Genomic DNA, 25,000 nt, shown 5'->3' with positions numbered 1-25,000 from the left:
AATGGACGAGATTGGGCTGAAATATTTCTTGATGTTCTTCTTGACCGCGTGTTGGCAGCACTGTTTAAATGTTTGTTGGCAGAACTGTTGAAATGTAGTGTTGGCAGAGCTGTTTGAATGTATTGGCAGCACTGTTTAAATGCTGTGTTGTCAGCACTGTTTAAAGCTGTGTTGGCAGCGCTGTTTAAATGCTGTGTTGGCAGCACTGTTTAAATGCTGTGCTGGCAGCACTGTTTAAATGTGTTGGCAGTGCTATTTAAATGCTGTGTTGGCAGCACTATTTAAATTCTCTGTTGGCAGGCACTGTTTAAATGTTGTTGGCAGCACCATTTCAGTATTGTGTTGGCAGTATTATTTAAATGCTGTGTTGGCAGAACTGTTTGATTGTTTTGTTGGCAGCACAGTTTAAATACTGTGTTGGTAGAATTGTTTAAGAGTTGTGTTGGCGACTTTCTTTAAAAGCTGTGTAAAAGTTGTGTTGGTAACTGTGGAGAGTTGTTGGCAGCTTTGTTTAAAAGCTGTGTTGGCAGAACTGCTTAAAAGCAGTGTTGTCGGCAGCGGTTTAGAAGTGCGTGTTGGTAACTGTTGAGAACTGTCGGCAGGAGTTTATAAGTCTGTGTTGGCAGCACTGTTCAAATGCTTTGTAGGTAACTGTCGAGAGTTGTTGGCGGCACTGTTCTTTCCAACAATTTGCTACAAAACCTGACAAATGTCACAAAAATAAATTTGGGCAATTGACGCTCAATATTTTGCCTTTCTGTCGTAAGCTTCGTTCTAACCAATTTTCCCAGAAATGAAGAAGGGAAAAAACTACTTTTTTTCCAGGAAAAAACCTAATCCGTTTAAAGACTAGGTGCCCAATTCTAAACGAGAAAAAAACTCCCCTCCCTCCTCTGAGTGTGATACAGGTAATTCAATTGTCACCTTTTTTTAGATTTTTTGTGAAATTTTTTCGATAGGTTTTTATTGTCATGTGACATTGCTGAAATTTATACCAGAGTTTTTTGGGGGTGTTTTGTACCCTGGTGTAGAAGTGAATGGTACGTGAATGACCTTTAGTATACAAGTACACGTACACACACATACTGTGTATGTGTATATGTATATATATTATATATATATTGTGTGTACATTATATATATACGTATAAATATATTAATAAATATATATAAAATAAAATCTATACTTATATATATATACATACGTACATACATGCATGTATACAGTATACAACTAATACATTATTAAAATTAATTTTCCAAGCCATTACAATTTGATATCATTACTTATTAATGATATTAAAATTAATTCTCAAATCACTATAGTACAAAAAATATAATTCTCAAAAAACTATGGGTAAATTCGCATGAAAATTAATTTTAAAAAATTCCCTAACCTTAAACATTAAAAGAAAAACTATTTCCAAAACCATTTTATTATTGTATAATATACAGTACCCCAGAAAAAAAATAAACAAAAAAATTAATATATTTTTTGAGCACAGAAAAACCTTCCACGACTAATACTGACTTCATAAAAATTCAAAATTTCATTTTCCTGAAACACGTATTTTTTTCTGGAACACCATACCGAATTCGTGTAGAATCTACAGTGACAATCCTTCAGCTACAGTGTCCTGAAATAGTATATTTTATTCAATTTTTTTTGTTTTATTTTTTTCCAGAAAATATTTGGTGATATTTGATATACGCCATCTGCAAAGAAAAAAAAACAGTTGTTACACACTAGAGTTTTTGTTTGACATTTTCCTCCTGTTATTTGGCGTTAAAGGTCTGTCTCTCTCAATATACATATATGCCAGGAGAGAGAGAGAGAGAGAGAGAGAGAGAGAGAGAGAGAGAAGGAGAGAGAGAGAGAGAGAGAGAGTCTAGAATGGAATTTGACCTTCAGATAAATCAATCAAATTAACTTCCTTTTGCTCACTCTGAGAGAGAGAGAGAGAGAGAGAGAGAGAGAGAGAGAGAGAGAGAGAGAAAGAAATTTTTGTAGACAAGAGATGTTTCGTCTTTTAAGTATAAAAAAATTTTAAAATATATATATAATTTATTTACCATCTACTAAATTGAACTATAGTAAAAGAGTAAAAAACGATATTTTCTTTATGGTCAAATATAATTATTCTCTGTGAAGTAATTCTAAATAATTCTGTAGTCTGTGAAAATTGTTTAAAAACTATTTTTTTCAAATATTGTCATTATATAAAAAATGGAAATCAAAAATCAAAGATTAATATTAATTTTTTTTATATTCTGACAGCTCATTTTCTCTCTCTCTCTCTCTCTCTCTCTCTCTCTCTCTCTCTCTCTCTCTCTCTCTCTCTCTCTCTCATACTTTAATTGAATTCTCTCTCTCTCTCAACAAAGAACAGTCTTATCAAAATTAAATAAATGTCTCTCTGCCATTATTTCCAACATTCAATTATCTTTGGGAATCTGAGACGTAATATAATCCACTTCGATAATGGTGCTTATTCTCAAAATGAATATAATTTGCACATTATTTATGAATCAGGAACCAAGTAGTTTTTTTTATGGAACTTTTATTGTTTTTTTGTAAACTCATTCGATGGGAGATATTATGAAAACTTAGGTTGTATAATGGTTTTAATGGAGGCTGTTTTTGAGAAAGGGCATTGCCTGAATGCTAGAGAGAAAAAGGTAAAAAGGTTCTCTCTCTCTCTCTTTCTCTCTCTCTCTCTCTCTCTCTCTCTCTCTCTCTCTCTCTCTCTCTCTCAAATACACACACACACACTCTATATATGTATATATATATGTGTGTGTGTATGTATATAAAACCTATTTTAATGAACTTATTCAAGACAGGACCCTATATACAGTAACTACAAAAAAAAACCTTGACTTTCAAAAATATATACATAAATATATATACAAAACCTAAAGTCTCCATCACATTTCCCAATCAAATACGCTTCCCCAAACAATAAGACTCGCAATACGAACAAAGGCATCCGCTTCCTGACGCATACATAATAATAAATAATATTCATTGGGAGAAAATAGTTTCCATTATCGAAAGGTTGATATTATATTCCTCGCTTTCCGCATGTAATTGAATTTTGCAAATAGCTTCAACTGCCATTTTTATTTTCAGTTTTGATAAGATTGTGTTCTTTGTTGAGGAAGAATGGATTCAATTAGGGTGAGAGAGAGAGAGAGAGAAGAGTAGCAAATAGCAGTCAAGTGAGATGGAAATGATTTTACGAAGGACTTTGCAACAGGCCTTATATGTAAGTGATATCTGTAAATAGTTATAATGAGGCCAGAGAGAGAGAGAGAGAGAGAGAGAGAGAGAGAGAGAGAGAGAGAGAGAGAGAGAGAGAGAGAGAGAGAACGAGGCTAGTCTAACTAACAAAAGAGAGATAGAGAGAGAAGAGAAAGAGAGAGAGAGAGAGAGAATACATATAAATATTTGTATATGTTTATATGTGTAAACATATATATTCATGTATACATATATACATATATATATATAGGTAGATAGATAGATAGACAGGCATGTATATATAGATATATATAGATACATATAGATATATATAGATATATATAGATAGATAGACAAACATACACAGTACATCCACAAGCAAGCTAAACACAAACCACTAATCCTTCTCTCCCCCCCCAACCCCCAAACCCCAAAAAAAAAAAAATTGCGAAACCACACTGCGTTCAAATGTAACCCTCTTGTTTTTAATCCCATCGTTGTTGTAGCCACAACGAAAAAAAAAACTGTGAACACTTTCGTTTGTATTTTTTTATTTTGTTTTTTTTTTTACTCCTGGTACGAAAAAAAACAGCATTTGCCATAAAAGAATATTATGTTATTGGTTTCCATTTCCTTCTACTCGCTTTGTCCCAGAAATTTTGGAGAGTTTTGAATTTTTTCAAACGTGAAATGGAAAAGGAGCTATTATTATTATTATTATTATTATTATTATTATTATTATTATTATTATTATTATTATTATTATTATTATTATTATTATTATTATTATTATTATTATTATTATCAGGAGTTTGAAAAGTAATTAAGAGAAGAGAATAACACAGAAATAACAAAAAGGAAATTTGATACAAACAATAGATAATATAAAATGTATTTAGTTAATGATAAAGAAAAAATAATACAATATATATATACATATATAATTATTTTCAAACAATAAGTAAAACAATATTTAACTCTATACAGATATATACATTTAAAATATATCAATTATAAACAATAACCAAAATATATCATATATAGTTATAAACAAAATTACGACCATATTATCAAGTAATCAAGGCAAACAAACTCCCGAGAGAGAGAGAGAGAGAGAGAGGGAGAGAGAGAGGATTTGACACACACACTGAATTCAAACCAGGGAACGTCTAAATCTCTCAACTGACAACCCCTCCTACCCCAAGAGGCTTCCCTCCTCCTGTAATAACAACAGTCGTTCAGGCAGACAGGTAATGGACAGTTACGTCACAGAGAGAGAGAGAGAGAGAGAGAGAGAGAGAGAGAGAGAATGTTTAATACTTAAACATACTCTCTTATAGTATATTCTATTTAAAACCAAAACAAAACAAAGGAAATATCTTTCACAAACAAATAAAACTGCCTTCAATCAAAACTTATTCTTGAATTTCCTCTCAAAATCTATTCTTCAGATTTTCACAAACTGCACTATCTTTGACCTACAAACCAGTCCCATGCAGGCAAGCAAGCAGTTACACACCCACTGAAGAAAAAAAAGTTACTAACCCACTGACGAAAAATTTTTTTAAAGTTCCTCACCTACTGATGAAAATTTTTAAACAGTTCCCCGCTCACTGAAGAAAAATAAAAAAAACTCTCCCTCTGAAGAAAAATTCAAACAAAGTTCCTCACACACTAAGGAAAAATGGACAAAAATCCATACCCACTGAAGAAGACTCTTTAAAAAAGTTCCTCAACCACTGAAGAAAAAGTAAAAGAAAAAAGATCCTCGGCCACTGAAGAAAATTTCCTCGCCCACTGAAGAAAAATAAAAGAAAAGTTCCTCGCCCACTGAAGAAAATAAAAAAAAAAGTTCCTCACCCACTGAATAAAAATAAAAAGTTCCTCACCCACTGAAGAAAAATGAAGAAAAGAAAAAAGTTCCTCACCCACTGAAGAAAAATGAAGAAAAGAAAAAAGTTCCTCACCTACTGAAGAAAAATGAAGTAAAGAAAAAAGTTCTTCACCCACTGAAAAAAAGAAAAAAGTTCCTCACCCACTGAAAAAAAAAAAATCCAAAAATCCTCACCCACTGAAGAAAAAGAGAAAAAGTCCCTCAATTTTCGCATGACAGCAGAAGATTTAACCCCACAATTAGACCCAGCCGCTGGTTATATCCTGCATTCTAAGGATTGTATCATGGAATTGTATCTTGGGATTGTATCCTGTGGCTGTACCGTGGGATTGTACCTCCCTGCGCATTTCATCAAGGCTTCCCCTGGATTTAACCGACGTTGCGCAAAGTACAGAGCAGAAATGACGACTGGAAAATGCAATGACCGTTTCATCTCTGTTTGGTTCAGCTATTATCCCCATGGAGGGGGCGTGGCTGATCTGGGAATTGGTGGAAGGGGTCTCTCTTGCAGTTTCCTCTTGTCGTTGCTTGGTTTTTGCTAGTGATCTGTTTATTTGTCTGTCATTTGTTAATAATAATAATAATAATAATAATAATAATAATAATAATAATAATAATAATAATAATAATAATAATAATAATAATAATAATAATGTTATTTACACAACTGAGAAGAAAAATAATATAGTATTTTCTGTATCTTACCATGGTTTATTTCCTAAAAAATTATTACACTAAAAAGTTTATAACACCATTGTTTATTTCCTGCAAATAATTATATTTAAAACTTTCAATTCATTAATGTAACACAACTCAAAATTACCTCAGAAGGAATAGTTATTTTTTATGTAATCGATAATCATTGCTTTATAAAATACACATCTTGATTACTAAGGATATTTATATTAAAAATAAATTCTAGATCATTTTTCTCTAAGTGTAAAATAAGCAGCAACAATATACTCTTTCAGTAATTTTATTTCAAGTAAAAAATTAAAATTTTCATTTTACACTAATGTAATTTCTATTGGGTTCCAGAAATTATATATTAAAAAATTAAATTTCATTGAAAATTTACTAAAAAGTCAAAATTAAAAAAGAAAATATGCATTTTCTGAACAGGGAAAATTAGCAGTCGCCAAAAGACATTTACAAGATAAAATTTATAGCTTACAAAAAGATCTTTGAAAAGATTTGCATAAAAATTAATTTTTTCTCTCTAATATGTTTGTGTAGATTTTATCTTCTTGATATGAAATAAGAGAGGTTCGTATTTGTATCTTAAAAAATATGGGGTACATGTACCATAGAATATTTTACAGACATAAAAAATAAAATATTTCCAAAAATTCGACAAAATGTGGACAAACATTACGACTCTGACAATAGACTTCAAATAGAATGATTCGTGACACCAAAAATCCAAAAGATTTCATGAATGAGGAGGAATAAAAAGTCTCTAAAAGACATTAAAAAAACAATTTTTTATGTCTTTTAACCAGAATCGCGCCGAGCAAACACCAAAACAGATCATAAGAATAAAAAATCAAAACGCGAAAAAAATTGTTTTTAAACCAAACACGGCTTTTCTGTCCGGAATTCTGGTCTCGATGGCAGTCAATGGCAGCCTGCCACGAACTTGAAAAAATTCTGTCAAAACAAGAGATCCTCTCTCTCTCTCTCTCTCTCTCTCTCTCTCTCTCTCTCTCTCTCTCTCTCTCTCTCTCTCGAGTCGTCTTGCAAATCCTTGCACTGTTTGCAACGTAGGATATGCCACGGAGACTTGTCAGAAAGACTTGTCAGGGAGACTTGGGAAACACGGTTGCAAGAGGTGACTATCCACAAAATTTCAAGTTACGTTTTGTCTTTGTTGGATGAATGCAAACAATATTTTTTATTTTTATTTTTGCCTAAGGTAAAAAAAAAACTGTTTTGTTCGTGTGTGCTGAGTGCAAATGAATCGTTTCTAAACATTTCTTTGGCGTGAGGTTAAAAGCTATTTTACTCTTGTTCGTTATGACTGTATCGTTTTTTAAACAATCTTTAGGTTAATAAAATCTTTTTTATGACATTTTTTTTAAAACATGCTTTCACCTGAGGTTAAAAACTATTTTAGTTACTTGTATTTTGGTAAATATGTATATGTACATATATATATATGTATTATATATATTTATATATATATATATATTATATTTAAACATTTTCTTTCATCTAAGGTTAAAAAATATTTGATTCATGTTTTTGTGGAATATATATATGATTTCTTTGACATTTCTATAGCCTAAAGTTAAAAAACTATTTTATTCTTGTATTTTATTATTGTTTCCTGGGATATATATATGTATATATATATATATATATATATATATATATATATATATATATATATATATATATATATATATATATATATATATATATACACACACACATATATCATCACTTTTTAAAGTTCCTTTCACCTAAACGTAAAGCTTCAAAACTCATGGTTTTCTTTCGTGAGTTTTTATAATAAAATGCATAATTTTTCTTAAATAATTTTCACTGGAAGATAAACTAACTTTATCTGACCTGAAATTATTTTTGTCTTTGTGTCAAGAGCTGTTTTAATGAATGTAAAAAAAAAAAGTTATTAAATTTTGTTTTGACTTTCCTTACAATCTGAGATTGTTTCCACCAGATATTTCGCGTTGGTGTTTCAAGTTTTGCTTCACGAACGACAGAATTAAGAGAGAAACATTTTTAATTTGCTTTCCTTGAGCTGACTTTTATCCTGAGAATTCCTCTTTGTGTTGTTGTGTTTTCATAAAGATTTATATTAAAATAGACCATTTTCACTGCAAGTATTAAATATTTCAGGAACAATGATATAAAGTCAGGTGGGGAATCTTTCAACCACAAATAAATTTATGCTTGTAGAATGATTAGATGCTTTCGAAGGTGAGATGAACAATCAGCTTTCATGACAAAAGTATTATTTTATATATGCTTATAGAACGAGTTATATATATCTGCGCAGGTAAGATTAACAAATAGATTTCAGAATATAAGTATCATTCGGATGATAAGAAAAAAAAAATATTTTTCTAATGCAAAAATTGTGTTCATATTACAATGTTTGTGTCAAAGAAAATGCAAAGCATTGTGAAATGTACAATGATAATCTTGGTATCTCTGTTGTGTTCACATTACAATGTTTATGTAAACTAGAATGCAAAACATTGTAAAAAATATATACAATGATAATCTTGGTATCTCTCACAGTACGAAATTTCTACAAAGTCTGTTTTCACCTACACTTCACACTTTTACCGTAAGTACCATTTTACTAAAATGGAAAAATAACTCACAGGGCCTTTCAATAAGGGTCTAACATATTCCAGCCATAAAAATACCATAAAAATACCACGGGAATTTATTCCAAGCTCGCAGGAGAATTGTAAACACAGCTACTACGTTCGAGAATAAAATTCCCATTGGCAGGCCGAGTTATAAAATAAGGTTTTCCCAGTGTTTTTAAGCCACAAACGAACGTTTTAGTTTTCAAAAATTCCTTTTGAGCCGATATTTGTGGTTCCAGGTACTTTCATTTTATTCCAAATAATGTCTGCAGGTAATGTTTGTTAGATAACAGGTTAATTTCAAGTGTAAATATTGTTTAAGAAGGAAAATATCTAGATGTTTCATATTATGGGCAGTTATGACGAATTAGGAAAATAAGAAATATTTAAATGAAAAATATATATTCTAATGAACGTAATTCAATTTATACAGATATTATGAGAGATAATTTGTATACCTTAATTGTTTTTTTAAAGATGGCACGGTTATACATTTATGCAAATTGTAATTCAATAGTAAGAGGACAATAAAAGTTCTTGAATATTTATTTGAACAGAAGCAGTGACTAACTATATATATATATATATATATATATATATATATATATATATATATATATATATATATATATATATATATATATATATATACAGTACATGTATACATATGTACTCGTATAGTGTATGGTAATTATCTAATTTATAATTTAATAACTGTTTTCTATTACATATAATTCTGAATCCTTGACTGTCTTTATATCTATCTATCTATCTATCTATCTATCTATATCTATCTACTTGAGCTTAGGCCCATATATTTAACTATAATCGTATCATTCAGACTCAAACTTTATCTGACAAAACCTTGTAATTATTCTTCCAAAATGTCTTCAAAATTCCCCCAAAATCACTCACCCCAATCTGACAGGCCCTTTCCCCCCTTATTCCTTCAGATACGACGCCCGCAACACGAGCCTGGGCTACCAACAGCACACGCCCAGAGACCAGAGGACCCACTTCCACCCGAAAAAACCAGCGAGGCTCATCATCTCCAAAGCCACCTTGGAGGACGCCGGGAGATACGAGTGCCGAGTCGATTTCATGAGGGCGCCTTCTAAGACCACGATTGTGGAGGTATGGGAGTCTTTCTTTGTTTTGTTTTGGTGGTTTAGGTGATAGTGGATGACTCAGTGAAGGCTGTGTGGTCTTGTATAATGTTTACATGACCAGTGGATGAGCTGTGTAATCTCATATAATGTTTACTTGACAGTGTACTGAAATCTTTCTGTGTTTCTGTTTTGGTGGTTAGGTGATAGTGGATGAGTCTGTGAAGGCTGTGTGGTCTTGTATGATGTTTGCGTAACACTGGATGAGTTGGTGAAGGTTGTGGAGTCTCGTGTGATGTTTATATGACACTGGGTGACGTCCTGAAATCTCAAATAGTTTTTACATGACAATGGATGAGCTAGATAATTTCATATAATGTTTAATGACACTGGATGATAGTTTTCACATGACAATGGATGAGCTAGAAATCTCTTATAATGTTTAATGACACTGGATGAGCTGTGTAATCTCATATAATGTTTACATGACGATGGATGAGCAATGTAATCCCATATAGATACATGACACTGGAAGGCTAAGTAATCTCAAAATGCCTACACGACAATGGATGACTGAGTGAAATCTAAGTAGCTTTACATAATGTTCACGTGATAGCGGATGAGTTTGTGAGGACTATGTGGTCTCATAATGTTTCTATGACAGTGGAATGAGAAGTTTAATCGCATGTAATGTGTACATGACAATGGATGAGTTATGTAATCTCGTATAATGTTTATATGACAGTGGATGAGTTATGTAATCTCATATAATGTTTATATGACAGATATTTATGAATCATTATGTTAATGATTCATAAATATCTGTCTGAATAATTGTCTATATTTTTAGCAATTCATCTTTTAGCTATGGGTGACTGCTCAATTTATCTAACCTCGAATGATAATCATCATAAATTATCTAATAATTTTCATAAATATTTATTGATATTTATCTCAATGATTATCCTAAAAGTACAGATAATCATTGAGATAAATATCAATAAATATTCATTGAATAATTATTATATAATGACACTGACCATAAAAAAGTACAATAAAGATATTAGCAGTGATAGCTTAAATCACTTCCTTAATTATCTCATTGGAAATTGTAAGTAAACAACTTTACAATAATCAACACACGAAAAACTGGTAATTATCCTGTAAACAATTTCTCAAGAGTCATTGAACTCCATTAGTTAAAATCATCAACACGAACCCAACACAGAACCAACACTGATAGCAAAGGTATTCCAACCATTTCTCTCACTGCAATATCATTATAAGCCTTTGCAACAAAAAAAAAGAATTCCGAGACCATTTCCCTAATGAAGTCTTGCACGAGTTATCTGTCCCTTGAAAAAAAAAAGAGATAGAGAAAATAAAAAAAATAGAGTTAAAAAAAATAATTCAGGGAAGTTTTTCTTTGCCAAAAGTCTTCCCAAGTCTTAGGAGAAGTGACTTGGAAACTTTAAGCTGACTTTTCTTAATGGTTACCTTTCTCTGGGTTGCATTTTAGGAGGCGAATTTCTGTTTACGAATGGGGGTTAAGTGGGGGGTGTTTGCGTGCGTGTATGTATACATACGCAGGTATACACTGGGCATACACGCACACTAAAATATATGTATATATATGCATATGTACATATATATTTATATATGTACTTGTGTGTACATATATGTATAATGTGAGTCTGTATGGATGTATTTATTATGTGCATACATACATACATACATACATACATACATACATACATACATACATACATACATACATACATACATACATACAGCAAGCCATTTAAAATTTAACACAAGTTTTGTGCACATGCACAATTTTATTTAGAAATATTTACAAATATATGTTGGTATGTGTGTGTATGTGTGTGTATTCACACCTACCCAGAATTCACAGCACACACACATACAAGCAATGACAGCATCAACAAACAGATCGCCACACGATTAAACAAACCCATTCGAGTACATGATATATATCTATAGGCTGTTCCTATATGATAGAACTCGCTCGTAAAATCAATCTGTTGAGATATGATCTCGATTTAGTGCCTGGAGTTTGTATGGGCCCTCATTTTACGATGCAGGACAACATTTCTCTCTCTCTCTCTCTCTCTCTCTCTCTCTCTCTCTCTCTCTCTCTCTCTCTCTCTCTCTCTCTCTCTCCTACAACGATTCAGTTTTCCGCGAGGCATACTTGGGGAAATATGTAGGCCAAACTCCATTCAGATCTCTCTCTCTCTCTCTCTCTCTCTCTCTCTCTCTCTCTCTCTCTCTCTCTCTCTCTCTCTCTCTCTCTCTCTCTCTCTCTCTGTCTCGCATGCACGCAAAACATTGCAAAAAAATGAAGCCAAGTTTATTTATCTATAATATATATATTTCTGACATTTTCCACCAATCGACAAAACTAAACAATCGGGATTGAATCTCCAGTCATTAATGTTTTGACAAAATTGCCCAATAAACAGACAGCGTCAATAACATTTCATTTTTCTGTGACACAGCCAAAAGGATTTTGCCAGAAATTACAGATTTTTTTGTCGACTGTGGTTGGACGAAATTAACTGTATATTGAAAAGAGGTTTATGGCAGTTAATATCATTCTAGATTTAAGGACTTATTTTAAAAATATTAGACCTTTAGCTTTTAAGTGATAGTTTTAATACAGGTTAAATGGGTTTAGAATCTATTTTTTCATTTACATATCTTTGATTTGGCAGATATAGATTGAAATTGGTGGACTAAAGACACTGTGAGAGAGAGAGAGAGAGAGAGAGAGAGAGAGAGAGAGAGAGAGAGAGAGAGAGAGAGAGAGAGAGACTTAAATATGTTTTTGAATGGGAGTAGGAAGTGTGGAAAGAGAGAGAAAGAGAGAGAGAGAGAGAGAGAGCGGGAGGAGAATAACATAAATCTGTTTTGAATGATGGTATGAAGTGTACAAAGAGAGAGAGAGAGAGAGAGAGAGAGAGAGAGAGAGAGAGAGAGAGAGAGAGAGAGAGAGAGAGAGAGACTTAAATCTGTTTTTGAATGGGAGTATGAATTGTACAAAGAGAGAGAGAGAGAGAGAGAGAGACGTAAATCTATTTTTGAATGATGGTATGAACTGTACGGAGAGAGAGAGAGAGAGAGAGAGAGAGAGAGAGAGAGAGAGAGAATGACATAAATCTGTTTTGAATGATGTTATGAAGTGTACAAAGAGAAGAGAGAGAGAGAGAGAGAGAGAGATCCATTTTTCTCTCTGTAAAGAATATCACCTCTAGTAAAACTTGCATATATCTAAGTCAGAGTACAAACGAGAGAGAGAGAGAGAGAGAGAGAGAGAGAGAGAGAGAGAGAGAGAGAGAGAGAGAGAGGAATGTTGTCGTGGATCGTAGAATGAAGGTCCATATTGAACTCCAGGCGCTAAATTTAGATCGTATCTGGGCCGACTGATTTTACGAGCGGATTTTATTATATAGAAACAGTCTATAAATATATATCATGTCATTGAATTGTTATGCTTTCTCGTATGTTCTGCTGTTTGTTGATGCTGTCATTGCTGTGTGTATGTGTACTGTGTATTCTGTGTAGGTGCAGATACACACACACATATATATATATATATATATATATATATATATATATATATATATATATATATATAAGTTTCATTTACCTTTATATTGTACTTTATATTCACACATACACACACACATACACTTAAATCATTTCAAACATACAGCCTCCTTTCACAAACACTCTTACAAACACAAACAAGAGACGCACAAACGTTGATAGACAAGAAGGAATGAAATGAGATAAAAATTGCAAATGAAAATTGACAGAAATAAATAAAATATAAAAAAATCTGGTGACTGGAAAAAGGTTTTTTATTCTCTCTCTCTCTCTCTCTCTCTCTCTCTCTCTCTCTCTCTCTCTCTCTCTCTCTCTCTCTCTCTCTCTCTCTCTCTCGTTTGGCAGTTGTATGTGCGTGTGTGTGTGTGTGTACCTGCATTCATGTCCACTTAACAATCATTTGTATGGTTGAATGCAAATGCAGGGAAGACGGGGACAGCGCGCGCGCGCGCGCGCGAGCGTGCATACATTATTCCCTTTATCACCTAGTTTGCATTCCTCTCTCTCTCTCTCTCTCTCTCTCTCTCTCTCTCTCTCTCTCTCTCTCTCTCTCTCTCTCTCTCAACAGGAAATCCTACCGCCATCTAATGTCTTTTCCCTTTGGGCAACTTGCTAAAATCCTACGGTTCCCGAAGTTCTTATCATCCGTCCTTCCTTCTTCCATCCTTCCTTATTCCATCCTTCCATATCCTCCTCTTTTATCCTTCTCTCTTATCCTCCTCTCCTGCTCCAAGTCCCCAGGGAAGCTATTTTATGCGCTAGCAACACGGAGCTCCCGAGATTGCTCTGCAACTCCTCCAATACGCGTTGCCTCGTCCTGTACCGGATCGCCTCCTATTTTTTTTCTTTACTGCTCCTTCTAGGAGCCGGAATCCATTCCTAGGACGCTTTCTAGGTCCATTCCTAGATTCCTAAAGTCCCTGCTACTACGGTTTCCAGGGCCATTTCTCTGCGTCCATTCCCGCCAGGTTTGTCGGAACTTTTTCCGAGTGGATTGAGGAAAGGCTTCTCCGGTTTTATAGGCCTATGTATTCCTCATCTTGGTAGAGTGGTTTGAAATACGGTTTCATTTCCATAGGATGGGTCTATAGTTTCCTCGTTACTATAAGCCTTTTATTTGCTATATATTTAGTCTATAGTTTCCATAAATTTGACGGGAATCTATGGAAAAAAAAGGCTTGGTTGTAAAGTGGTTTGAAATATGGTTTCATTCCCATAGGTTGGGTCTATAATTTCCTCGTTATTTCCTCATACAATAGGCCTTTTATTTCCTTCATATTTATTCTATAGCTTCCATTACTTTGACGGGAATCTATGGAATCAAAAGGATATCCTATCTTCAAAGAATTCCAACCGCAATTGGCTGCGTTCACGGGAAAGTGAGCCGTCTGAAAAATAGTCTCATATACAGAACCTCTCCCAGCCTTTCGTTCTCCAGACTTAAAATCCAGTCCCACTCTCTCTCTCTCTCTCTCTCTCTCTCTCTCTCTCTCTCTCTCTCTCTCTCTCTCTGATATTTATACCAATTATCAACCATTTTCCTCTTCTTACTAGACCGATTCGGGTCTATTAGACCGATTTCTCAGGCGACATAACTCGGTGCAATCTCGACAGCAGTCGTCACAGAGAGAGAGGGAGAAAGAGAGTACCTCTTTTTATCTTCTTCTTCCCCTCCCCCCCCTTTCCATCCCTTTCCTCCCACCTCTTTCTTTTTCTCTTTCCTTCCCCCTTCAACGCCGGACCCGATTCCAATGCAGAATATGTAATTGAGAGGAAATAAACGGAGATTTTCTTTCCCTTCCTGAGGCGAAGCAAAGAGTTTCTTTTTACGGCCGTTGCTTCGTAGGTGGCGCTGTTGGTTGGGGGGAGGGGAGTGGATTAAGAATTAAAATAGGAAGAAAGGAAGAAGAAGAAGAAGGAGGAGGAGGAGGAGGAGGAGGATTATGTTTATTTCTCCTTTCTTCTTCTGCTTCTTCTTCTTCTTCTTCTTCGTCTTGTAAGGGAGGGCGGAATCGCTTTAGAACAGCCGTTTCCTGCCGTCTTTTGAAATTGCGAAAATCTCCTTTAGTTGGGGGTAACGGGGAGAGAGAGAGAGAGAGAGAGAGAGAGAGAGAGAGAGAGAGAGAGAGAGAGAGAGAGAGAGAGAGAGAAGAGAAAGTGTGTATGTATATTTTTTTCTTTTCTGGTGAAAGCTCAAATGAATGTTTAGAGTTTTTTTATGGTGCTTTGAGCTTTGGTTTGTAGATGTTGCTGAGAGAGAGAGAGAGAGAGAGAGAGAGAGACAGACAGACAGACAGACAGACAGACAGACAGGGAAATATGACCTAAAAACTAAGTACGATTGAATTAAAGAGAAGTTTTTCAGATTTGTCAAGATAGATTTTTGTCATAATGACACTTGTAGTGGAGAGAGAGAGAGAGAGAGAGAGAGAGAGAGAGAGAGAGAGAGAGAGAGAGAGAGAGAGAGAGAGAGAGAGAGAGTAAAAATGCAAAACGTAAAACAGTTTTGGTCCATAAATTTATGCCGAGATGATGAAAAGATATGAAGATATGTGTCCGAGAAGGAGACTTGAAATATGAGATTAAATAATTTATGAAATCCATTTTTTCATGGAAGGAAAAAACTGTTAAAAAAATTTGTGATAAATTTGCCTTTATAAGTTTATGAGAAGATCAATCTCGATTTAAATGTATCTAGTTACTATTCTTTTATGGAAAGGGAAATATTTTTATTTATGACAAAGATTTGACAGATTAAAATTTAATTCCAAGTTTTTAAAAATTCAATAAAATTTATGAATGTATGGCTGGTGTAAATGTATTAAATTGATGAAATTGATGAATGTATGGGCAATGGAAAAACATAATTGAATACATTTCTTAATGTTGAATTTAGATTTCGTCGTGAATTTATGAAAAAAATATTAAATGAAAAGAAATAAAAATCAAAATACATAATAGATTTTAACACCAAATTATATGAAGCGAGTAAATACAAAATATTTTTCAGGAAAAATTAATTTATTGAATATTTTTTAAATGAATGGCTCAAGATATTTATACAATTTTTAAAGCCTTTTTAGAAAGTAATTATTACAGCAGTAGATTATAGAAAGTGAAAGGTAAACAAAATAAAAAAGAAAGTAAATAAATGGAGAGAATTTTTCCAGTTTATTGAAATGAGAGAGATTTAAATTTTTCAAAATATTTTAAATAAGTACCAACATAACTGAGAAAAATAAGCAGAACTATTGAGAGAGAGAGTGAGAGAGAGAGAGAGAGAGAGAGAGAGAGAGAGAGAGAGAGAGAGAGAGAAAGGACTCACCCAGATGAAATCGAAGCTAGGAAGCCCCTCACCAAACCTATAAACCTAGCTAGTCCATCTCCTGCGACTGGTTCCCGGATTCCCTGTCTCGTATTTTATAGCCGTGTCTGGCCGTTCCAGAATTCCTGTACCTGCTGGAATGACTGGTTTTTTATTACCTTTCTTCTTCTCCTCCTCCTCCTCCTCCTCCTTCTTCTTCTCTCCTTCTTCTTCCTCTCTTCGTGTTTCTATTGTTTTATAATTATATTCATTTACTTTCAGATTTGTTCTGGGCTGGGTCTACCGTCTCATAAATCATTACATTTTTCAGTCTTCTCTCTCTCTCTCTCTCTCTCTCTCTCTCTCTCTCTCTCTCTCTCTCTCTCTCTCTCTCTCTCTCTCTCTCCATGTTTATAATTAACTTTATTTTCTTTCACATTTTTCTGGGCTGGATCTTCTTCTTCTTCTTCTTCTTCGTCTTCTTCTTCTTCTTCTTCTTCTTCTTCTTCTTCTTCTTCTTCTTCGTGTTTCTCTTTATTTAAAATTGTCTTAATTTTTATTCCCATATTTTTTGGGCTAGATCAACCGTAGGACGTTTCAATTACATTTTTCAGTATTATTCATTTTCCTATCTTCCGTATAATTCCATCTTTCGTAATTATGTTTTTTAATTGTTTTCTTATCTATTCCCTTTAATTATTATTATTTTTATTCGTCCGTTTTCTATTGGATTTCGATTTGTATTGTTTAATTTTTTCAAGTTAGTTTTTTTTCAATAATTTTTCCCTCGTTTATCTTATTTCTCTCTTTCGTTATCCTTTAAACCTTTTCCAGTTCCTCTATTCGTTATATTTTAGTTCCTTTTAATTTTATTCTTGATATTTTAATCATTATTATTCACCATCGCTTTTCGTCAATAATGTCGATATAAAATAAAGCTTGGTTTAGTAATGAAATGTGGTGTGTGGTTACCGTAGAGTTTTTCATCTTTTATTATGCTTAGATTAATATATCCCTTATAAGGAAAGCACCTTCGACTGATATTTATCGCAAATATGGAACTTTCTCTCGTCCTCTGTGTTCCCCGAGTTACTTAGCCTAGATTTTTCAAAGTGGAAGGTTTTGACATCACCTATGAAATAAATTCCACGAGTAATAAGCTATTTTTACTTAGTAGTCTGACGGGAGAGGCAATCAAGAAAATAATTTTCCCAAAATTATTTTTTTATTTAACCACGATTGTTTTGTTTGATTTTATCACACAAATTATTTTCTAAGTAATTCTGGGAATGTAATCCATCAATTATTTATATTAAAACCCTTTTGAAATTATTTTTTTAATATTAATGAGGAAATTGATCATAACTTTTCTATTTCGTAATTTTGGGAAAAAAAGATTTTATTGACCTAATCCAAAACAAATTAGTTTAATTCTTGTGTTTTTGATAAATTTATATTAATAATCACTCTCTCATTAACAAGATAAATAATAAAACTGCATCTGTGTTATATTTTTAAATGCTTATGACATATTTTCATTTACTGATTAGTTCGTTTCATCTCTAAATAATTATATCTGGCCGGAATAGTATTATAGATGAGATAATTATTGAATTATTTTAATTAACTACATTTTTACTAAGTGATTTCATAGTCACGATCTGAAATAAATTATTTATTCGAATTTTGTTTTAAAAATAGAACTGTTTTTTAAAAATATTGCTAGTTCAGAACTTACCTATATATAATATTTAAAATCTTTTTCACATGGAAAGGTTTTCAGTATTTATATAATGAGTTTCTAATATTTTTAAATGGATATATTCAAACGATGAATATTCACGTAATAAATTAAATAACTGGTAAATTGTGCAAAGGTTTATATAAACAAGGAAGTGTCATTTGACACAACAAACAATTAGCCAAATTGTGAAAAGATTCTATATACAAAACAGTGTCATTTTACACAACGAACAGTGAACCAAATTGTGGAAAGTTTCGTTGACAAACCAGAAATTGTTATTTTACACAAAACATTAACCATCTTACACAAAAATATTTTCTTTTACACAAAACATAAACCATCTTACACTAAAGTAACTTTTTTACATAAAAAATAAACCACCTGACACAAAAAATAACATTTTTCACACAAAAAATAAACCATCTTACACAAAAAATTATATAATTTACACAGAAGATAAACCATCATACACACAAAATTATATCCTTTACACAAAATTTAAACCATCTTACACAAAAAATAACATCATTTACACACAAAAATCAACCATCTTACACAAAAAATATCTTTCACATAAGAAAACCATCTTACATAAAAAAATCTTTTACACAAAAACTAAACCATCTTACACACAAAAACATTTTGCACAAAGAATAAACCACCTTACACAAAAAATAACACCTTTTACACAAAAAATAAACCACCTTAAACAAAAAAATCTTTTACACAAAAAAAGAAACCATCTTACACAAATCACCTCCTACCCCCAAAAATAAACAACCTCCCACATAAAATCACATAAGCCCCCTTTCTACACACACACACACACACACACATCTCCAACCAATGTACCTCTACCTCTCCCAGCACATGCGAACGAAAGCTTACGATCTGTTTTTCAATATTTTTCGGTGTTTTTTCGTTCTCTCCCAATTGTTTATTTATTTCCTCGACCAATTGATATCGAACTGCGCTGCCCGCAGTTCCGATAGAGTAATGGCGTCCATTTTCACTGCTGGAGCTGCGTGAATTTCGTTTTGTGCCGTTGTGGTTTGGGCCTTAAATTTTTGTCTGGGTGGGTGGGGGGATGGGGGTTTTTGGGGGTTTAGGTGGGGTTTTGGTGTGGGATATGGTGGGGTTGGGTTGGAAGGGTTTTTAGGTCATTGCTACCGTGAGGTTTTGTGGTTATGTATATATCTGTATAAGTATATGTATATATGCATATGCATATATATAATGTAAGTATTTATAAATATATATGTATAGATAAGTGTTTGGAGAGAGAGAGAGAGAGATTTACCTATATATCTAAACACAATAATAACAGAAAAACCATTTCTGAAATGAATAATAGTCATCCAATCACTAATGAATTTCCAGTAAACAAAAAAAAAACACAAAAAACACACAAAAAAATAATCTCATTACTTCCCCACTCAAGACATCACACAGTAAATTCCTCGACGCATTGCAACAGTCTTTTGTTTTTTTGTTTACTTTTGTTTTTCATTTGAAGTTTGCCAATATTCTTCGAGATCGCACACTGTGAGAATATTCCAATTTGAATGAGGCATTCCTTTCTCCTTCCCCTTCTTCCTGCTTGCTTGCTTGCTTTCTTCCTTCCTTCCAGCTTGTTTTCTTGTTTGCTTGTGCGTGCTTGCGTGCGTGCAAGCAAGCAGCATTCCTGGCATTGCAAGCATCGTCGAGTGCTTGGGTAATATCCTGTAAACTTGCATGATTCGACGGAGGGAGTTGAGAGAGAGTTTTAAAAAAAGTTTTTTGGCAGAAAAACATTTAGTGACTTCGAGGTAATTATGCCAAAACTCTTCGCTTTATCAGTTATGGAAGCAAAACTCTCTAAGGAAAATGTCCTCAAGTCTCTAAACTCCTCAAGAAAAAACAGTTTTACCCGGAGACAAAAATGTTTTTTGTAGTTCGTTTGGTAAGGAATGATATCTTTGCTCGAGTCGAAAAATATTCTGAACAGTCTCTAAACGCCTCAAGAAAACAGTTTTACCCGGAGACAAAACTGTTTTTTTGTATATATATATAATTTCATTGACTTTCAAATACCTCTGCTCAGTTAAGACTGAAAAATGTTTTCGCCTTTGCTACGCAAAGACTGAAAAAAAACATTTTTGTGGTTGAGTAACAGCTTTGTAACTGTTGTGTTAAAACTCGGTTGCTAAGTTAAGACGGAATAAAAAAACGTTTGTGTGGGATCTCGATAACATGTCTTTGCTGGGACGGAAAGAAAATGTTTTTATTCGGAGAGGGAAGGATTAGCTAGCTGTAATGTTTCCGAGAAAGGAATAAAAAATATGTTTTAGACAAAAATGTTTAGCAAAATGGTGGAGCATTTGATAACGTCTCTTTACAAAGTTAAGGTAAAAAATGTTTCATAGCCAAGGGGGCAAAAATATTTGTAGTTATTCAGTCGTAAAACATTTTTACATTAATTATCAGCTGGAAATCATTTCTGAGATATTCAAAGAGTGAAAGTCTGTTTCTGTGCTTTCGTGGAGAAAGGAAATACCGAAGTTTTCACTGACACGAAAGTACAAAAACGTCTTGATGCTAAGATACGATCGAAAATATTTTGCTGAAATAAAATGTTTACAATGGCAAACGTTTTCTTTAAAATCTGTCTGCCAAGTTAAGAAAAAAATCTTTGTGTTTTAACAAATGAGAGAATTTTTCAAACGTAACTTTGGTGAGTTGAAATGAAAAAAAAATAAATGTTTTAGAGAAAATATAGCATTTTACACGCGCAAGAATTTTGGAAAAACATTTGTTAAGTTACTCTGAAAAACTGTTTTGGTCGGACAAAACAAATATGCAGCAATTTTAAGCATTGCACTAGATAGAAAAAAAAACTGTTTCAGCTGAAAACAGTATTTTGCAAATGTAATAGCTTTCTAACAAAAATTACTGGAAAACAAAAATATTTTATATAATAGTTTTGTAACAAAAATGATTGGCCCAATTGAAGTATAATTACTCTGAATTTATTACTTGCTAAAAGAATAATTTTTGGCAAACTGAATGACAGAATCTTCTGCATTCTTAAGAATATTACAAAACCATTTTGTAACATAGGATTAAATGCTGTCAAAGAAAATGTAATCTCTGCTAACAGTCCCTGAATTCTGTAGTCGCGTTCCTGACTACAGAAGGATAACATAAAATTACATTATTTAAAGAATACTTCACATTCTTAGCTTCACATAACAGGAAGCAATTTGCTGAGGAATCCCTGTTATTCTCTTCTTAGGAATAAGTCGATGTTTGTGATTTCATATTCATTGTCCTTAATTCACAGACGGGTTAAAAGGTATTTCCAATTTGGCCTTAATATTTCCTCATTTAAAGAGCAAGGAGAAATTCTCTCTCTCTCTCTCTCTCTCTCTCTCTCTCTCTCTCTCTCTCTCTCTCTCTCTCTCTCTCTCTCTCTCTCTCTCTCTCTCTGTCGTAAATACACGTTTATTCTACATATAAAAAATTTACAAATTTCTGTTGGTCTTACGTGAACAAAAATAATTTTTAATATTTTTTCAATGTCTCTTTTTCCAGGAAAATATATATAGATAGAGAGGTAGTTAGATAGATAGATAGATAGATAGTAGACTATTTTATTTCTTATTAACAAAATATCTTTTATCTTCCTGTCACAAAATAAATATTAAAATATGTTTCAATAATTCTCTTGTGTCTCTCCTGTAGATGCAATTATTCACCGTATATGAAATTATTAATCTTTTCTGTCTGAATAATTATATAATTTACATTATATATATATATATATATATATATATATATATATATATATATATATATATATATATATATATATATATATATATATATATATATTATAAAAAGAGAAATAATTATTATTCCTCTGTTTACCAATTATCTAGTTGACATAAACAGAGAAAAATTTTATCATAAAGAAACCATTTATCTTATTTATATAATTTGTATAAACAATTATTTAATTTGCCTGAATAATGATCTAATTTACATAAACAATTATCTAATTTGCACAAGCAATTATCTAATTTGCATAAACATATCTAATTTGCATAATAATTATCTAATTTGCATAAACAGCTATCTAATTTGCATAAACAATTATCTAATTTGCCTGAATAAAGATCTAATTTGCATAAACAATTATCTAATTTGCACAAACAACAATCTAATTTGCATAAACATATCTAATTTGCATAAATAATAATTATCTAATTTGCATAAACAGTTATCTAATTTGCATAAACAATTATCTAATTGCCTAAACAGTTATCTAATTTGCATAAAAATTGTCTAATTTGCAAAAACAAATTAAAATATACTACAAAAAAATAACCATCATTCTTCCGTCTAATAAAGTAAGAAATTTATGAAAATACATTAAAATAAATAGTTGATCATTCCTCTGTCTAAAAATTGGATCTAATTGACATAAACAAATAAAAAAATATCTTGATTTCTCATTCTTCTAGGTACGAGTTGTCCAGCCTCCATCCACCATCAAGATCTCTCTCCCGACGGGAAAAGTCCTAACACTTAGCGTCACAGCGAACGAGGGCAGCCGTCTTCACCTCTCGTGCATAGTCAAAGGAGGTAAGTCCCTGTAACGCCCGTCTGGCTACCCTATCACACATCAGATTGTTTCTGGCTTAATTGTGACTCTTTTTTGGCTTTTACCGAGCTAGTTCCAGGTTGCAAGTTGCAGTGTCAATTGTCCTAGATGGGTTTTAATCTTTATTGTACTAAAATAAGGCATTTTGTATCTGTAGAATGGTTGTGAACCCCTTGGTGATGGAAAGAATGCCTTAAATGGCTTATGAGCCCTTGTGACCATTTACAGCAAGTTTTCAGCTTGTTGGCCTTTTTTTTGGTGCTCCTTGACTCCTACACTCTTCCCTCCTTTAAAGGATATTTCTTATGGCATTCCTCAGGATTTGGCCAATATATCTCTTTATTCCAAGGCTCCAGGACTCTCTTGATTCCCCTGTTTTCTCTTATTTCTATAAATCAATGAATCCATAACAACATTTATAACTGCATTAACAACAACATTTTAGGAATAACAACCGAATTATGGGTAACAATAACATACAAAACGGTTATAGTTGTAATGATACCATCAACATTATATGCTTATAGAAATCAGACAAAATTTTTTATTTAATACTGAAAAATAACGGTTTTCTTTTGGTAAAACAGAAAGAGAGAGAAATGCATAGAAATTACGATAACAAAAGGGAATAGGAACAAGGAAAGATAAAGAGGAATTAGAAGAAAAGTGAGAAGAACTGCTAATGACAAGAACAAAAACGAAAGACATTAAGAAGAATTTTTAAAAAATAAAAAGATAAACTAACCAGATATCCTACTGCACTTCCAAACCCGAACCTCACCAAAGGATGAAACAACGAAGCAAGGCAAACAAACAAACAACAGAACAACAAACGGGGTCAGCAGGAGAAGAAACAACATCGGCATAAAACAAATACAACAAGAATACAGTAGGTGGATCTGGCCCGATCTATTTCAGGCAAATTCTCTGGAGACTTCAGGAAGGCGCATGTGTCCATTTTGCCCCGATTACGAAATTTCCCTGACAAAAGATAAGCTTGCAGGTTTCCCAAAAGGACACGGACGGAAGGTGAATTATCTACACAATACACAGAGGAGATACACACGGAGATAGACGCTGAGTTACACACAATACACCAGGGTGTATGTATACTAGGTTGTTCCACCTTCGTCCTGAATTTGCAAAGGATTCCCAATAGGACATGGGCGGAAGGTGAATTATCTACACAATACACAGAGGAGATACACACTGAGATATACTCAGAGATACACAAAATACACCCAAGGGTGTATATATACTTTCTAAGTCTTCCATCTTCCTTGGATTTGCAAAGGTTGCTAAAAAGCACAAACATAAAAAAGTTGAATTATCTACACAATACACAGAAGACATACACACAGATACACATTGAGATACACAAAACACACCCCCAGGGTGTGTATGTACACTCTAAGTCGCCCCACCCTCCTTGAGTTTGCAAAGGGACCTACAGTAGATTCTATTTCGGCAACAACCATCTTCCAAAGTATCATAACAAAGTGTACATCATCCACACAATACACAGAAGACACAAACACACCCAGATACATACAGAAATACACAAAACACACTCCCAGGGTGTACATACACTTTCTAAGCCGCCCCACCTTCCTTGAATTTGCAAAAGGACGTATATTATATCTTGGCTGCGAAAATCCTCTTTTTTTTCACACTATATCACTTTTCCCTGACAGATTTACGAACTTGTTATATCCCAGACACGAGGAGGAAGGCGCCTCGTAACTGTGGGAGGATATAAAAGGGTATAAACGTGATGTACTGAGGATATACGCGGGTTATAGTCACGTGCTGTGTGTGGCCTCAGCAATGCGAAGGATATATACAGTAGAATTCTTGGATATACGAATTCTTGGATAAATGGTTTTCCTTACCAGCAATGAAATATAATTTAAGGATATAACTTCATTATTTGAGTCTCTAAAACCTGAAGGATTGCGGGATATAATTATAACCTGTAATCACTGAGGATATAATGTGATTATTTCAGTATCTAAAACCCAGGTGATTCTAGAAGATAATTTCATTATCTCATTCTCCAACACTTTCATTATAAACCGGATATAACT

The 25,000-nt window shown here is 33.1% G+C and overlaps 1 protein-coding gene across 1 annotated transcript in view; it reads left to right on the top strand.

Annotated features, from left to right (window-relative positions):
- LOC136855954 (neural cell adhesion molecule 1-like) overlaps positions 1–25,000 on the top strand; it is a 182,580-nt gene that overhangs the window by 109,158 nt on the left and 48,422 nt on the right. The window contains 2 exon segments of the mRNA XM_067133496.1: positions 9,435–9,615; positions 22,774–22,894. Coding sequence (XP_066989597.1) covers positions 9,435–9,615; positions 22,774–22,894 — 302 coding nt within the window.

This window comes from Macrobrachium rosenbergii, chromosome 33 (assembly GCF_040412425.1).
Source record: "Macrobrachium rosenbergii isolate ZJJX-2024 chromosome 33, ASM4041242v1, whole genome shotgun sequence".
Lineage (NCBI taxonomy): Eukaryota > Metazoa > Arthropoda > Malacostraca > Decapoda > Palaemonidae > Macrobrachium > Macrobrachium rosenbergii.
The sequence above is the reverse complement of the archived record's forward strand: the minus strand, read 5'-3'. Positions and strand labels throughout refer to the sequence as shown.